General features: G+C 56.5%; 2 protein-coding genes across 3 annotated transcripts; one reads left to right on the top strand and one right to left on the bottom strand.

The window, feature by feature from the left end:
• The first annotated feature begins 7,375 nt into the window (after positions 1 to 7,375).
• On the top strand, positions 7,376 to 8,796 carry RANGRF (RAN guanine nucleotide release factor). Of its 2 annotated transcripts, XM_077746565.1 has the most exons (5): positions 7,376 to 7,539; positions 7,629 to 7,745; positions 7,958 to 8,114; positions 8,223 to 8,308; positions 8,518 to 8,796. In XM_077746565.1, exons 1-5 carry the CDS (start codon positions 7,439 to 7,441, stop codon positions 8,639 to 8,641), a joined length of 585 nt encoding a protein of 194 aa, XP_077602691.1. In that variant the 5' UTR covers positions 7,376 to 7,438; the 3' UTR covers positions 8,642 to 8,796. The 2 variants fall into 2 exon arrangements, with proteins under 2 accessions (XP_077602691.1, XP_077602690.1); XM_077746564.1 differs by lacking the exon at positions 8,223 to 8,308 and having other exon boundaries at positions 7,385 to 7,539; positions 8,518 to 8,606.
• On the bottom strand, positions 8,791 to 12,360 carry SLC25A35 (solute carrier family 25 member 35). Its single transcript, XM_077746563.1, has 5 exons — positions 11,468 to 12,360; positions 10,542 to 10,607; positions 10,038 to 10,190; positions 9,519 to 9,653; positions 8,791 to 9,370 (listed from the first exon to the last, which is right to left on the bottom strand). The coding sequence occupies exons 1-5, from the start codon at positions 11,840 to 11,842 to the stop codon at positions 9,197 to 9,199; spliced, it is 903 nt and encodes a 300-aa protein (XP_077602689.1). The 5' UTR covers positions 11,843 to 12,360; the 3' UTR covers positions 8,791 to 9,196.
• Between the last annotated feature and the right edge of the window lie 982 nt (positions 12,361 to 13,342).

Here is a 13,342-nt window from a genome sequence, read left to right as displayed (position 1 = left end):
GTTTTTTTTTTTTTTTTTTTTTTTTTTTTTTTTACTTATTTATTTTGAGAGAGAGAGCAGGGGAGGGCCAGAGACAGAGACAGAGGATCTGAAGCAGGCTCTGCGCTGACAGCGGAGAGCCAGATGCAGGGCTCGAACTCATGAACCGTGAGATCAAGACCTGAGGTGAAACCAAGAGGCGGATGCTTAACCGACTGAGCCACCCAGTGCTCCAAGTCCTAGATGTCATATTTCTGTCTTGCTTAGCCCTGTTTATAGCCAAATCTTATCCTATGCATGCTTCCTAATTCCCCCTCTTCCTCCAAGCCCATTGGTTCCTGGTTCACAGTCTTGCTGTCCACCTCAGTCCCATCGGTTATTCTGGATTCATGTCAATGGCCATTTCTCCAATGGCTTCCTCCATTCCACCTTGGCCAACCTTGAGTTTCATCATCACCCAGGTCTGCTGCACCTCTACACTTGCTTACTCAAGCTCCCTACCTCTGACCATAGCGTCCCTTCCTCATATCTTGTTTCTTTTCTTGTTTTTTAATGTTTATTTTGAGAGAGAGAGAGAGAGAGAGAGCAAGCCGGGGAGGGGTGGAGAGAGAGGGAGAGAGAAATCCCAAGCAGGCACTGTGCTGTCTGTCAGCACAGAGCCCTACTGACGCGGGGCTCGAACCCACGAACCGCCAGATCATGACCTGAGCCGAAGTCGGAAGCTTAACCACCTGAGGCACCCAAGCGCCCCATCCATTTTCCCAGTTTAACACCTGCCTGGCAGCCAACAGGACCCAGGGGCGGGCAAACCTATTTCCCCACCACCCGCTGTATTCGAGATGCTGGGGTGTAAATCAAAGAAATTTCAGCCTGTCATTGGACATGTGCGGGCAACACACAGCCAGCGGGTGGAGGCCCAGGTACCTGCTGGGGTGAGGCCTTGGGTTGGAGCCCTGTCTCCGGCTCTGGGAAGGACCTTCCTGTGTGAGCAGCCCACTGGGAGTCATTCTCCCACCCCACCCAGAAGGCGTGGGCGTGTGCGGCTTTGTCTGCCCTGTGGCCACAGGATGGGGTCAAGGGTGTGAAACAGCCCTATTCCATCTCTCATGCAGGGAAAGAGGTCAGGGCCTCCTATAGGACACACACATCAAGTATCTTTTAGGGGAGGCTCAGGGCACCCGGGAGCTCTCCGCAGGGAATGCGGCCCAAGCTTTGGGGCTCAGGGAGGGATTCCCAGGAGCGGCTGAGGCCTGAGGACCAGCCGCTTATTACAGGGAAGGTGGGGGCCCGGGGGCGCACTCAACTGGCAAAGCCTCACCGGCCAGCACGACGGTGATGTAAGAACTTGAACGAAGGTCAGTGTCCGAAATATTAAGTGGGAGGGAGGACAGGCATGGGGAAAGATCTAACAAGCATGGCAGGGAATCTGGACTTTTTCTAAAGAGCAACGGGGAATCTCTAGAAGGGGGTCTGTGTAGAGGAGAGCCAGGACCACGACTTGGGCTGCAGGGGAGGAAGACAGAGGGGGGTGGGGTGGGGGGTGGGGTCTGGTGAGAAGGCGCTGCACTCTCCAGGCAGGAAATGCTGGCCCGGAATTGGAGGTGGAGAGAAATGGAAGGCTTCCGGGGACACAAGAAGGCAGGAATCGCCAGGAATTGGATGGGAGGGGAGGGGAGAGAGCGGGGGGGTCAATGGTGGAGCCCAGACTCCTTGCCTGGACCACCAGCTCCATGATATTCTCATTAACGGAGGTAGGAACATGGGGGAAGGCACACACTTGGGACCAAGATGCTGTGCTGTGCTCAGGAGGCATCCAGCAGGCGGTCAGGAGACCTCTGGCCTGGAGGGAAAGATCTGGGAGGCCTGGGGGTACGTACGGCTAAGGTTATCTAGGAGGACCTGGTAACTCACTCTGAGGCTGTGTGCCACGCGCTAGCTCCGGGCAGAGGGTCCTCAGGAAGAAATGCCACTGAGCTCTGGCACATGGTGCTGTCGCCTCTGCTTGAGTGGCTGTGGACAATCCAGTGACAAGGAGGAATGGCAGAATCACAGGCACCCGTGCTCCACCTTTGGGAACCGGAAGAAGGGAAGCACCAGCGCCCCTCTCTCCTCCTTGCCCCGTAACCAAACTTTTCAATGCCGGTGCCCTGCAGCCATTCTTCTCGGCCAGGCCTCCATCTTGGATTCTGACCTTCAAGCTTCCTCCACCTGGGGTCACCCAGGTCATGGCTTCCCTTGCTTATTGCTTTCCTGGTGTCATGTCTTCCTCTCCCGTCTCTACCAGCTCAGCACAGACCCTCGTCACCTTGAACTTGGGTAATTACACTGACCTCTTATACTATGTCACCCCAACTGGGACCCAGTTGGTCCCATACCAACTGGAGGTGGCATCGGGTGCTACACGTTATAGGCTGTTTTCTACAAGGCCACCCTCACTTCATTTTTTTTTTAAATATTTTTATTTATTTCTAGGAGAGAGAGAGAGAGACAGCGTGAGCAGGGGAGGGTCAGAGAGAGAGGGAGACACAGACTCTGAAACAGGCTCCAGGCTCCGAGCTGGCAGTCAGCACAGAGCCCGACGCGGGGCTCGAACCCACGAACCGCGAGATCATGACCTAAGTGAAAGTCGGACGTTTAACCAACTAAGCCACCCAGGTGCCCCTAGGCCACCCTCACTTCAGATGCCAACTATAAATCTCATGAGTCCCCAACTCACCCACATTTCTGGCCAAGTGGCTATAAACTCCAGGCTTCCTGCAATGCCCACAGGTTCGATAATTCACTGGAATGAGTCGCAGAATTCAGGGAAGTGCTCTACTTATGATTGCTGTTTCACTGGAAGGTTCTGGAAGGGTCCTCGAAACAGAGCTTCTAAGCCCGTTCCCCCCAGGAGACAAGGTGTGTCACCCTCTTGACACATTGGTATGTTTACCACCCAAGAACATCTCCCTGAGCCTCAGTGTCCAGAGTTTTCACTGGGGCTTGGGGTTTGACTGAGTTGATATCAAGTGGGCTCAGACATGGTTGGTCTCTACAGTGTGGCCTATGCTCATCCTGATTCTTACCTGTGCATAAACCATGTAGTCATCCCATTGGTGTAAATTAGCAGGGCCTGTTATGAGTAACCAGGAACCCTGTCACTTGGAAAATCCTAAGGACTTAGTTTCCCTCTTAGGAACCAAGAAAGAAGGCCAGTCAAGTTCTTTACCATATAACATTTCTTGATTGGTCTTTTTTTTTTTTAATTTTTTAATGTTTTATTTATTTTTGACAGAGAGAGAGAGAGACAGCGTGAGCAGGGGAGGGGCAGAGAGAGAGGGAGACACAGAATCTGAAGCAGAATCTGAGCTAGCTGTCAGCACAGAGCCCGTCGCGGGCCTCGAACCCACCAACCGTGAGACCATGACCTGAGCTGAAGTCGGACGCTTTACCAACTGAGCCACCCAGGCGCCCCTCTGGATTGGCCTTAACTGGTAAATAACCACTAATTTATCTTGAGCAATATCCATTCAACAAATATTTATGGACCAGGCCTGCAACAACTGGGTGGGAAGCTAAAGGTAAAAGATGGGTATGGATGGGGTGCCTGGGTGGCTCAGTCGGTTAAGCATCCGACTCTTGGTTTCGGCTCAGGCCATGATCTCACAGTTTGTGGGTTTGAGCCCCATGTGGGCCTCTACACGGCGTGGGATTCTTTCTCTCCCTCTGCTCCTCTCCCCTGCTTGTGTTTTCTCTCTCTCTCTCTCTCAAAAAAAAAGATGGGTACGCTCCCTGACTGTCTGGTGCTTAGAAGCTACTGGGGGTTAGAGCATTATGACACAGTGGGGGCAGGGAGATACAAGAGCTCTCCAAAGGATCAGTGAACCCTGACAGTGAGTGAGCCATTGTCTAAGAAAGGGAGAAAGAAAGTTCTAGGTGGGGGGCACATGTATAAAAACACAGAGGCATCAAGAAGGGTGACTCAGTCTGGGGGCTGAAGGAAGGGCAGAGTACCTTGCAAATAGAGCATGAGAGGAGAAGGGGGAGATACGAGGCTGGAAAGTTCCGTGGGGGGTTCTGGGTGACAGCTATAGAATCATCCCCCGTACAAGGATACATGGTCTTCCTCAAACACGATCTTCATGATGGCAGACCTTTGGGGAGAAATCTACCATGGCTACCACTGCCTGCCCCAGGACCCTGGCATCTCTCCGAAGCAGTTTCAACTGTGACGTGGGCACTAATGTCTATTATGTTACAGGATGGAAATGGTTTGCCCTAGGTCTCTCGCTCAGCTGGAGCTGAGGTTTCAGCTTCACAGCTGGGTTTCTTTCTTTTCCTTTTTTTTTTTTTTATTTTTCATCTTTAAAAGTTTTATTTATTTAAGTAAAGTCTCCACCCAATGCACTGGCTCAGTTGGTTAAGCATCTGACTCTTATTTTTTCAATGTGTATTCTTCTTTTTTTTTTTTTTTGAAGGAGAGAGAGAGAGTATGAGTGGGGAAGAGGTAGAGAGAAAGAGGGAGACACAGAATTTGAAGCAGGCTCCAGGCTCTGAGCTGTCAGCATAGAGCCAGATGCGGGGCTCGATCTCACGATCTATAAGATCATGGCCTGAGCCGAAGTCGGACGCCTAACCAACCGAGCCACCCAGGTGCCCTAAGCATCTGACTCTTGATCTCAGCTCAGGTTGTGATCTCACGGTTAGTGGGATGGAGCCCTGAGCTGGGCTCTGCACTGACAATGAGCCTGCTTGGGATTCTCTCTCTCCCATTCTCTCTGCCCTTCCTCCGCTTGCAAGCACTCTCTCCCTCTCTCTCTCTCAAAATAAATAAACTTTAAAAAAATCTGGGTTCTTAGCTGATTATTATACTTAAATAGTTTCATTTCCTTTAGTCCTATGTATTTTACCTTATGAATCTGAAAACATTTTTCTGAGTAGGGGTCCAGGGGCCTCACCAAACAGCCAAGGGGATGCACGGTAGAAAAAAAAAAAGGTAAAAAACCCGCGCTTAACAGAAATATATATGTTGCCCTCTCTTCCCAAAATTGATGTTGGACTTTGGGTATTGAGTCATCTCTCTGGCCTAAGTCCATCACTTCCAATCCCTGGTGCTCTCAAAGGTGCTCTGAGACACCTGTCCCCAAAGAAAACAGCTGTATCAAGTGCATGCAGAGACTCAAATAAGGGAACATCCTAGTGGTAAGGAGTCCATCAGTCTATTTCAACCAGTGAGCTGAGAGCCGGACAAACCCTCACACGCCCCCCTCCCTGAGAAAAAAGGCTTGGGCCACCTGGGTCTACTGTGATTTGTCCCATGGTACCCATCCTCCTAGCGACGGCCAGCTGGACCAGGGATTTCACTCGGGTCTGGCTGGTGGCCAGGGAGGTGGCCAAGCAGGAGAGTTTGCCGAATAGGTACTTTCTGGTTGGATGACCCAATTAGTTTCTGTCTCTTGGGATACTAGACTTGAACATACAAGGAGGTCAGCAGTTGGGAGGGCCAGAAGTGACAGACACAGACAGAGGTAGACGGTGAGACAGGGAAATGAAATCCGAGGGGGAACTTGCCAAGTTAGGGTGGGCTTCCACCCTAGAGGGGGTCTGGCCCGGTGCCTGTGTCACTTCATGAAGGTCCGTCTGCTTCTTACCACTTGGAAGAGCGGACCTAGCCCGAGTCCCTAGAGGACTGTGGCAAGCTGGGGTCCCGGGCTTCACACGAGGCTCACAGCACAGCATGACTTATGTCATGCTAGCGACCCAAAGCGAGGAAGAGGGGACTTCCTCCTCAGTCTACTTGGTTCTGTATGACCTCCTCCTGGCTCAGTAGGCCCCCACCCCTTGCGCCCTGTTAACTTCTTTGTCCTTGAAATCCCCTTTCCAAGGGTCCCCTATCTGCCCGATTGCCCACAAAGCAGCTAGAGCTGGTACTGCCCGGGTGGGGTTGGGCTACGGGGGTGGGGGAGGTGGCAGGTGGGCAGAAATGGGGACGGAGGCACCCAGAAGACTGCCACTCCCCATCTGAGAAAGGCCACAGGGAGCAGACCTCGGGGATCGGGCCCCCGTGGTTTCCCTTGCCCAGGCTCCTTCTCTCCCTCTGGGGTCTCTTAACACTGCCCTCCTCTCTAGAATTCCTCGTGGATCAAACCTAGTCCACTCTTTGCCCAGACGCAGATCCAGAGATGCTGCTACGTCCACAGCTCCTTTAATCCCAATGTGTTAGAGACGAGGACATGAGGCTGAGAAGCCTGATGCTAGCGGTCAGAAGAGAACAGTCCAAGCTCCTTAGGCTGCTCTATAAAAACCCTGCACAAGGCCAACTCTCCAGCGTCCCTCTTCACAGCTCCCTGCCCCGCTCCTCACTGCCTTGCACCCTTGCGAATCTACTATGCTGGCCTCTCCCAAAACATGCCCTTTCATCTCCAAGTCTTGGCTCCTGATGTTCGCCTGGCTAAAATACCCCTAGGACATCCCGGTGAATTTTGGGTCAACCTTTACGACTCAAAGTGTACTCCACGGTTCCTTGGTGAGGGAGGGAGCCTGTCCTAATTGCTTCTGTTATCTCCAGCTTTGGTAAGGGGCCAAAAATTAGGTGTCCCCTGGCCCCAGTGTCACGAAATTATTAGGGTCCATAGTACAGTCCCACTTCGAACCCCGTGGGTGCGGCTTACTGAATCACTTAACAAGACATAACGGGTCTCCTATGTTCTAAACACTCTGCCCCGTGCTGGGCATCAAACGTGAATGGAGACACGAGCCGGCAGGATATCACTGAGCAGAAACTTTAAGAACATTCTAAAAATCTATAAAACAGAAACAACAGAGGGTTTAATCCGTGTTTTCCTCCAGGTGCGTGTCGGGGCGGCCACCCTCCCCACACACACACCCTCCCACCTTCTCAAGGCAAGATTTGAGAGGGATTAAGTATATAATCCTCAGGTTGAGTCTCGCTTCCAGGATGCCATGAGGCCTGAAACCTAACCAGGCCCCACACCTGGCCCCACTGTACCCCTAATTCCCCGCATCCGGGAATTAGCGGTCTGGTTTGCAGCTAGCTGCCATCAAAGGGCCCCAAGAAGGGAGTTGCGAGACGCCATCCAGACGCCGGGCCCGTGCACGCGCAAGGGGCCCTATCGAGGGTCTCAGGCGACAGTCTTAGCAGGTGCGACCCTTTTAGACAGAAGAGACTGGAGGGCGCGAGCTAGGGAGCACGCGGGCGTCACGGAGCCACAACCCAGGTCTGAGCTCTCCCCAGAGCCCGAGGGCCCGCCCCGCGCCCGGGGTAGAGCGTAGCTTCCGGGATCCGCCCCGCGGGGGTGTCGCCCCCAAGGCACAGGCGCCGATTGGCCAACGCGGTCGAGGGGCGGGGCCAACGCTAAGGGAGGCGGGGCTAAGGTGGCCCGGAGAGGGCGGGGGCCGCAGCGAAACGCCGGGAGGGGAAGCGGCGGGGCCGCACGTGGGTCTTTTCTGCATCTCTTTAATGCCCGGACCTAGTCCCTGGCGCATGGAGCCCACGCGAGACTATCCGCTGTTTGGGGGCGCCTTCTCCGCCACTCTCCCTCCCGGGGCCATCGATGTGAGGTGAGAAGCCGCGGGCACCGCTGCCCGACAGGGTGGGATGCGGGGAGCAGCGGCGGTCAACCCGGGGGTCTGGCTCGCCTCTCTCCCAGCGACCTCCGGCCGGTCCCGAACAATCAGGAAGTCTTTTGCCATCGCGAGACCGACCAGAGCCTGATCGTGGAACTTCTGGAGCTGCAGGCCCACGTGCAGGGAGAGGAGGCTGCGCGGTGAGGGAGGTGGCGCCCGCGCGGCTGGCCAATGGGAGGGCCGGAGCTGGAGGAGTGGGCGGGGCCTGCGGCTGGACGGTTAATCAGGGCAATGAGAACAACAAGGGCAACACCTTATCACCGGAAGGGAGTCGAGCTCAAAGGACTCAAAGATGCTGGGGGGGGGAAGCGGTGAGAGATGTCCCTGCCTGACCCTGCTCTCCCTAGTCTAGATACCACTTTGAGGACGTTGGCTGGGTGCAGGAGGCTAGGGCTATGCAAGTGGAGACTGTGCAGCCCCTCTTTTTGGAGAATCTGGCCCTGAGGGGCTTCTGTCAAGAAGCTTGGGTCCTCTCTGGCAAACAGCAGGTGGCTAAGGAAAACCAGCAGGTGAGGACAGGGGACTGTGAGATTCCTGGAGGGGTGAAGGGCGTGGCCCCGACGCGGGAGGGGGTGGGGGGAGGAGTCAGGTAAGCATCCTGACACTGATCCCTTTAGGTAGCAAAGGACGTGACTGTGCACCAGGCCTTGCTGCGGCTGCCCCAGTACGCGACTGATCTCCTGCTCACCTTCAGTCAGCCCCCGTAAGGAGGACAGATAGGACACGAGACTCATGACTGGGTGTCCAGGAGGATCTGCTGGGAGGGACGGAGCAGGGAGACGGGCTGCTGGGGTCCTCCAAGAAAGAGGGAGAGGGCTAGAGGTTTGGGGTCCTCCGGGGAACAGGAGGTGGGAACTTCCAACCCCGAGGCCTGGATGACCTTCTCTCTCCATCTGTTCCCCCACCCTCAAGCCCTGACAACAGGTCATCTCTTAGCCCTGAAAATCTGCCACTTCCGCCCTGGAGCCTGGGTGACTTTGAACAGCTGGTGACCAGTCTGACCCTTCACGATCCTGACATCTTTGGTCCCCAGTAAAGATCCTGGAATCTTGCGTGAAGCTGCCGAGACACACGGGGCCCCTTTCTGCAAGGGGAATGGGGGGGGGGGTTGGAGATAGTCCCCTTGTTCCTTCCCTGTGCATTAACATAAGACACCTCCTGTCTGCAGCAATAAACTTGCTTTATACCTAAGATCATCTCTGTGCTGTGACATCTGACAACACACCTGGGGTCCCCCCCCCCCGGTTCCCTTTGATCTTGGAGTGGGGAGTGTAAAGTTTGTGCATAGGATCAGAAGGGACCTAAGGGCACCCAAATAAAAGGAGGAAATACTTTGGAGTGACTGGTTCAGCCCTGAGAGAGGGGTGTGAAGTTGTCGGGGAAGACGGGTAGGGAAGGGTTAAAGAAAGTGACACCCAAGAAAGAGAGGGAAACTATCCCTTGTAGTGATTCAACCCTGAGAAGACAGATAGGGAGTGGAGCTGGCTGTCGCCCTGGGACGGATGAAAAGATCAGCTGGTCAGGAGTCACCAGGGCACAGTAGTGAAGCTAAGGAGCGCTGATCTGGTGGTGTGGGAAGGAGTGGCTGTCGTTATTTGGTGTACGTGTAGTAGAGGGTGCGTAACTGGTCCCAGAAGAAGAGGGAAAGGATGGTGTGCGGGCCAAGGCGGAAGTAGGAGGCACCTATACCCTTGTACATGCCAAAAATGCCCTCTGTCCGAGCGGTCTGCATCAGAGCATCCAGAATTCCCCGGTACATGAGGCCCTGAGAGCAGGTTGGAGAGGGAGGGAGAGCACAGGGAAGGGGTCGGTCAGAGCCCGCCAGGGGCCTCATCTCAGCAGGCCGTGTTTCCGGCTCTCCCACCCGCCCCCTGACTCCCCCTGCCTGCAGCCACTCCCGAGCTCTCCCTTACCTTGCCCTGGGCATCTGTGGGCTGGTTGTAGAGCCTCGTGCTGGCTACATCAAACGGCGTCATGGCCAGGACCACCGCGATGCCACTCACCATGGCGGCCACCAGAGCCACCTTCCAGCTCTGGGGAGGAAATATCTAAGGGTGGAGGGAGGAAGAGTTTTATCAGCCAGTTGTTCAAGCCCTAGGAAAGGACAGGGCCCGCCCTGGGGACACAGCAGAGAGCTGGTCGCTTGCTCAGGGAGCTCCCACGCCACCAGTTACAATTCAGTGCGATGACGCTTGGAAGGAGGAAGGGCTGAACGTCTGAGGACTCAGAGACACCTTCTGCGAGGTAAGCCACAAGAGGACTATGCGAAGGGCGTCAAGAGTCAGTGAGCCCCCAGCCTCCTGCCGTTCTCTCGTTCCCTCACCCTGAACGTTAGCACTGTCCCCTCTGGGTGGGGGTGGGGGGGGTCCTTCAGCTTGCCCTCCCCCCTCCCCGCATCCCCGGGGTGACCCCACCCCTTTCCCGGGCAGTACCTCCCACTGAGTGATGAGGTCCTTGGTGGATGAGAAGGTGCACAGCTGGGTGGAGGAACCGATGGCAACTCGGGGCAGGCCGCCCAGGGCCCCACGCCACAACCCCACCAGACCATGTTTCTGGCCAATCTCGCTTAGCGCCTGAAACATGCCCTGGGAGGGGGAAGACCATGGGCGCGGGCTTCAGTCCCCCAGCATCAGGGCCTGCCACCTAACGCTGCCAAGGACGGGTCCTCAAGAGGGACCCAGTGTGTGGACGGCCAGTTCCGTGTGGACTTAAGAGCCGGCATGTGGCCCCCCTTCAGGTGACTACCACTCCCCATCGTTCCTTTCCTCGTCGCAAGGGAGGGCAAGGGAGGGATGTGAGCAGGTCAGGAGAATGGGAGGGGAGAAACGGGTGCAGAAGACATAAATTGGGGACCATGTGGCAACGAGGGTGTAGGCGGGCTCCAGGGACGCAGTGGGGCTGAACTGATGGACCAGGCANGGTTGGAGAACCCTCACCTGGTGCTTGTACTGGTGCCCTACCGCAATTTCCGAGGCTGCCTGTGCCTGCAGGTGTGTCTTCACCTGGGGACGAGAGAATATCACAGCCTCCGGCCCCGGGGCCACCCTCCCACCCCAAAGACCCAAATGCCTGACCCCCTCGCACTTCCTAGGGGTGTTGGGCAAGGAATATCCTTTCAATCTGGTAATTATTGTTGTTTCCTCTTCAAGAATTGGTCATGAGACTCCGTGTCCCTTGGCTCCCGTCCCAGGGGATGGATCTCTTAGCAAAGCAAGACACCCCACCCCCTCTACATCCTCCTTCCCTTGGGGAGGTAGGGTGGGGGGTGGGGAGGCTGGAGAATGGCAACATTTCCTAAGACTGTTCGGCCTCTCATGGCAGCTCCTATTCCCAGACTGGACCTCTGGCCACCGCCGTGACCGGGCTGCCCATCAAACTCCGGGGCGGGTTGTGAGGGGTCATCCGTAAAACTCGCTCTCTGGCCTCCAAACCTCATGGGGGCATGTGGAGGCTGATTTTTGGAGGGGTCACTGTCCCTGAATCTCATACCCTGAGAGCAAGACCAGACTGCCTCTCTTCCAGAACGGACTGCCTCCCAGCATCTTTCAGGAGGAGCCCTCAGCAAGGCCTAATCCCAGCAACAGGCAGCTGTGTGACCTTGAGGTGGTCACTTCCCCTCTCTGGGCCTCAGGCTATTGACCCTGCTCCTATCCAGAAAACTCGAAGGGGAACACTGTGGGATTCTAATTCTGTGATGCCCAGGACTTTCCCTGATCGCGACACCCGCTATTGTGTGTGGCTTAAATTCCCCATCATCCCCCACGCGAACCCACTTCCAATCTCAGTATTAGCTTGTGAAGGCCCAGCCCCCGCCCTACACCACGTGTCTGCCTTGGGCTCCAGGCATGACCCTCCTTCTCACCATGTAGATGGGGCTTCCCAAGTAGGCTCCCATGACCCCAGCCAGGGCCCCAGCTGCCGCGCTTCGGGGACGGCTGAGGGTGCCTTCGGCAGTGTGCAGGTAGCCCCCAGCCTCAGCCAGCCCGTAGGTGCCCAACCGGATGCCATTCATCAGGAACTGGTATAAGAGGGCGGGGGCCAGTCCCTTCTGCAAGGCAGCCAGGCCGTCCACCTTGCCGATGGTGATGAAGGCATGGAAGACGTTTCGGTAGTGCCGCTGGTAGGTGCCGGGGGCCTGCAATTCTCCCTGAAGCTGCATCCTGGTCTTTACCACTTCCAGGGGGTTGGTGAACACACAGGCCCCGCAGGCTGCCAGGCCGCTCATTAAGAAGTCCATGGTGGGGTAGCAGTAACAGGAAGTGGCTCAGGGGTAAGAAAGTAAAAAAAGAGCTTCAGAGACGGGGGGTCAGAAGCCAGGCGGAGGGCCTCAGTCTTAGCAGTCCGGGCTGCGGGAGCTAGGAACTGAGAGGTCTGGAGTCGAGACTGTTAAGGTCAAATGTCAAGAGGTCAAGGGTTAGCTGGACTTTGGGAGTCAGGAGCTGGCAGAGAGAGAAGAAAAAGGAGTTTAGGAGAGACTGGGGAGAAGGTTACGGCAGGGCTCTGTCGGTCAAGGATCTGAGGTCAAGGAAGGGCGGACGGTCAGGACGATGGCAAGTGCGATGGTGAGGATGGTCGGCTACGCGGCCCGGGAGCAGGGGTGGGAGATGCGGGTTCGGGAGATGGGAGCCGGGAGGCAGGAAAAAGGAAAACAGCAGGTTACGGAGGAAAAGGATCCGGGAGAAGATCGGTGGCGTCCGGGGAAGGCAACGGGATCGACGTGTATCGGGGAAGCCAGTCGGGACTCCAGCCCGGGATGAGCGTNGGCCAATGGGAGGTGCCCTGGGCGGCCCGGCCCCCGGAATCCGGGGAAGAGGCTGTTGGCATTAACTCTCCCCACGCCGGCGCCGGCGCCGCGGACCGGGCGCTCCGGGAGGGGCGTCCGCGGAGCGGGGCTTGAATCTCCCGCGGGCGGGAGAGGCTGGACGCGGGGGTCCTGGGCTGGAAGGTTTGGGGCTGCTCCTCTCGCGGGCCAGGGGCGCCCCTCCCTTCGCCTTCTGCCCGGGTCTGTGCCAAACTGTGGATCCGCTCCCTGCTGGGCTCCGGCGCCCAGGTGAGCCCGGAGGCCGCGGCGCCGCCCGCAGGTGCGGATGGGGGAACACACCTGCTGGACCGGATGGGTCTCCTGAGGCCGAGGAGAGTATTCGCAGGCTCCAGAGCCGGGGTGTGGCTGGCTGCGCGCCCCGAAGATTGGCGTGGGAGCGCAGCGACAGCCCTGAGCTCTCGATCCTCGCGGCAATCCAGGGAAGGGCGGGCAGGGCAGGGCAGGGCAAGGCTGGGGTTTAGCTCCCCGGGCTTAGGTGTACACGGTCAGCTAGTGGTGGGAGAGCCCGGGATCCTGGACTCCTGTCCTTGCTCACGAGTCTGCTAACCGTTCATCACGGGAGAACTGGGAAGAGAGACTGGGTTAGCTAGCAGCCCTGGGAAGGGATGGAAGGAGAAACGGTTTGGGAGAAAGAAGGCAGGTGGGGGGTGTCATCTGGGGAGGGGGAGGAGGCAGAGGCCGCCTGCCTGCGTGTGAGGCAGCCACCAGATTTAGACTCGGTGCCTCTGGAGTTCCAGTTTGGGTCTTCTTGCTCACCAGCTGGATGACCGTAGGCAGGTTACTTAACACGTCAGACCTTCCTCTGTAAACAGAAATGGTAATTATCTTTTGCACTAACCTGAAAGTGCTGGATCTGTACTAAGTGCTCAGTTATCAGGTTTCCAGAAAGAAACGCCACGCGCTTGTCAGACCCCT

The sequence above is a fragment of the Crocuta crocuta genome, unplaced genomic scaffold (assembly GCF_008692635.1).
Source record: "Crocuta crocuta isolate KB4526 unplaced genomic scaffold, BGI_CrCroc_1.0 scaffold139, whole genome shotgun sequence".
NCBI classification, from domain to species: Eukaryota; Metazoa; Chordata; class Mammalia; order Carnivora; family Hyaenidae; genus Crocuta; species Crocuta crocuta.
This window is presented reverse-complemented; position numbering and strand designations above follow the sequence as displayed.

Excerpts from the sequence above, each read along its gene's own strand:
- RANGRF (XM_077746565.1), top strand. The coding sequence starts at position 7,439 with ATGCCCGGACCTAGTCCCTGGCGCATGGAGCCCACGCGAGACTATCCG. Across the intron at positions 7,540-7,628 it reads CCCGGGGCCATCGATGTGAG|CGACCTCCGGCCGGTCCCGA; the intron begins GTGAGAAGCCGC and ends CCTCTCTCCCAG. Across the intron at positions 8,309-8,517 it reads CTCACCTTCAGTCAGCCCCC|CCCTGACAACAGGTCATCTC; the intron begins GTAAGGAGGACA and ends CCCACCCTCAAG.
- SLC25A35 (XM_077746563.1), bottom strand. The coding sequence starts at position 11,842 with ATGGACTTCTTAATGAGCGGCCTGGCAGCCTGCGGGGCCTGTGTGTTC. Across the intron at positions 9,654-10,037 it reads ACCTCATCACTCAGTGGGAG|ATATTTCCTCCCCAGAGCTG; the intron begins GTACTGCCCGGG and ends CTCCACCCTTAG. Across the intron at positions 9,371-9,518 it reads CCACAGATGCCCAGGGCAAG|GGCCTCATGTACCGGGGAAT; the intron begins GTAAGGGAGAGC and ends ACCTGCTCTCAG.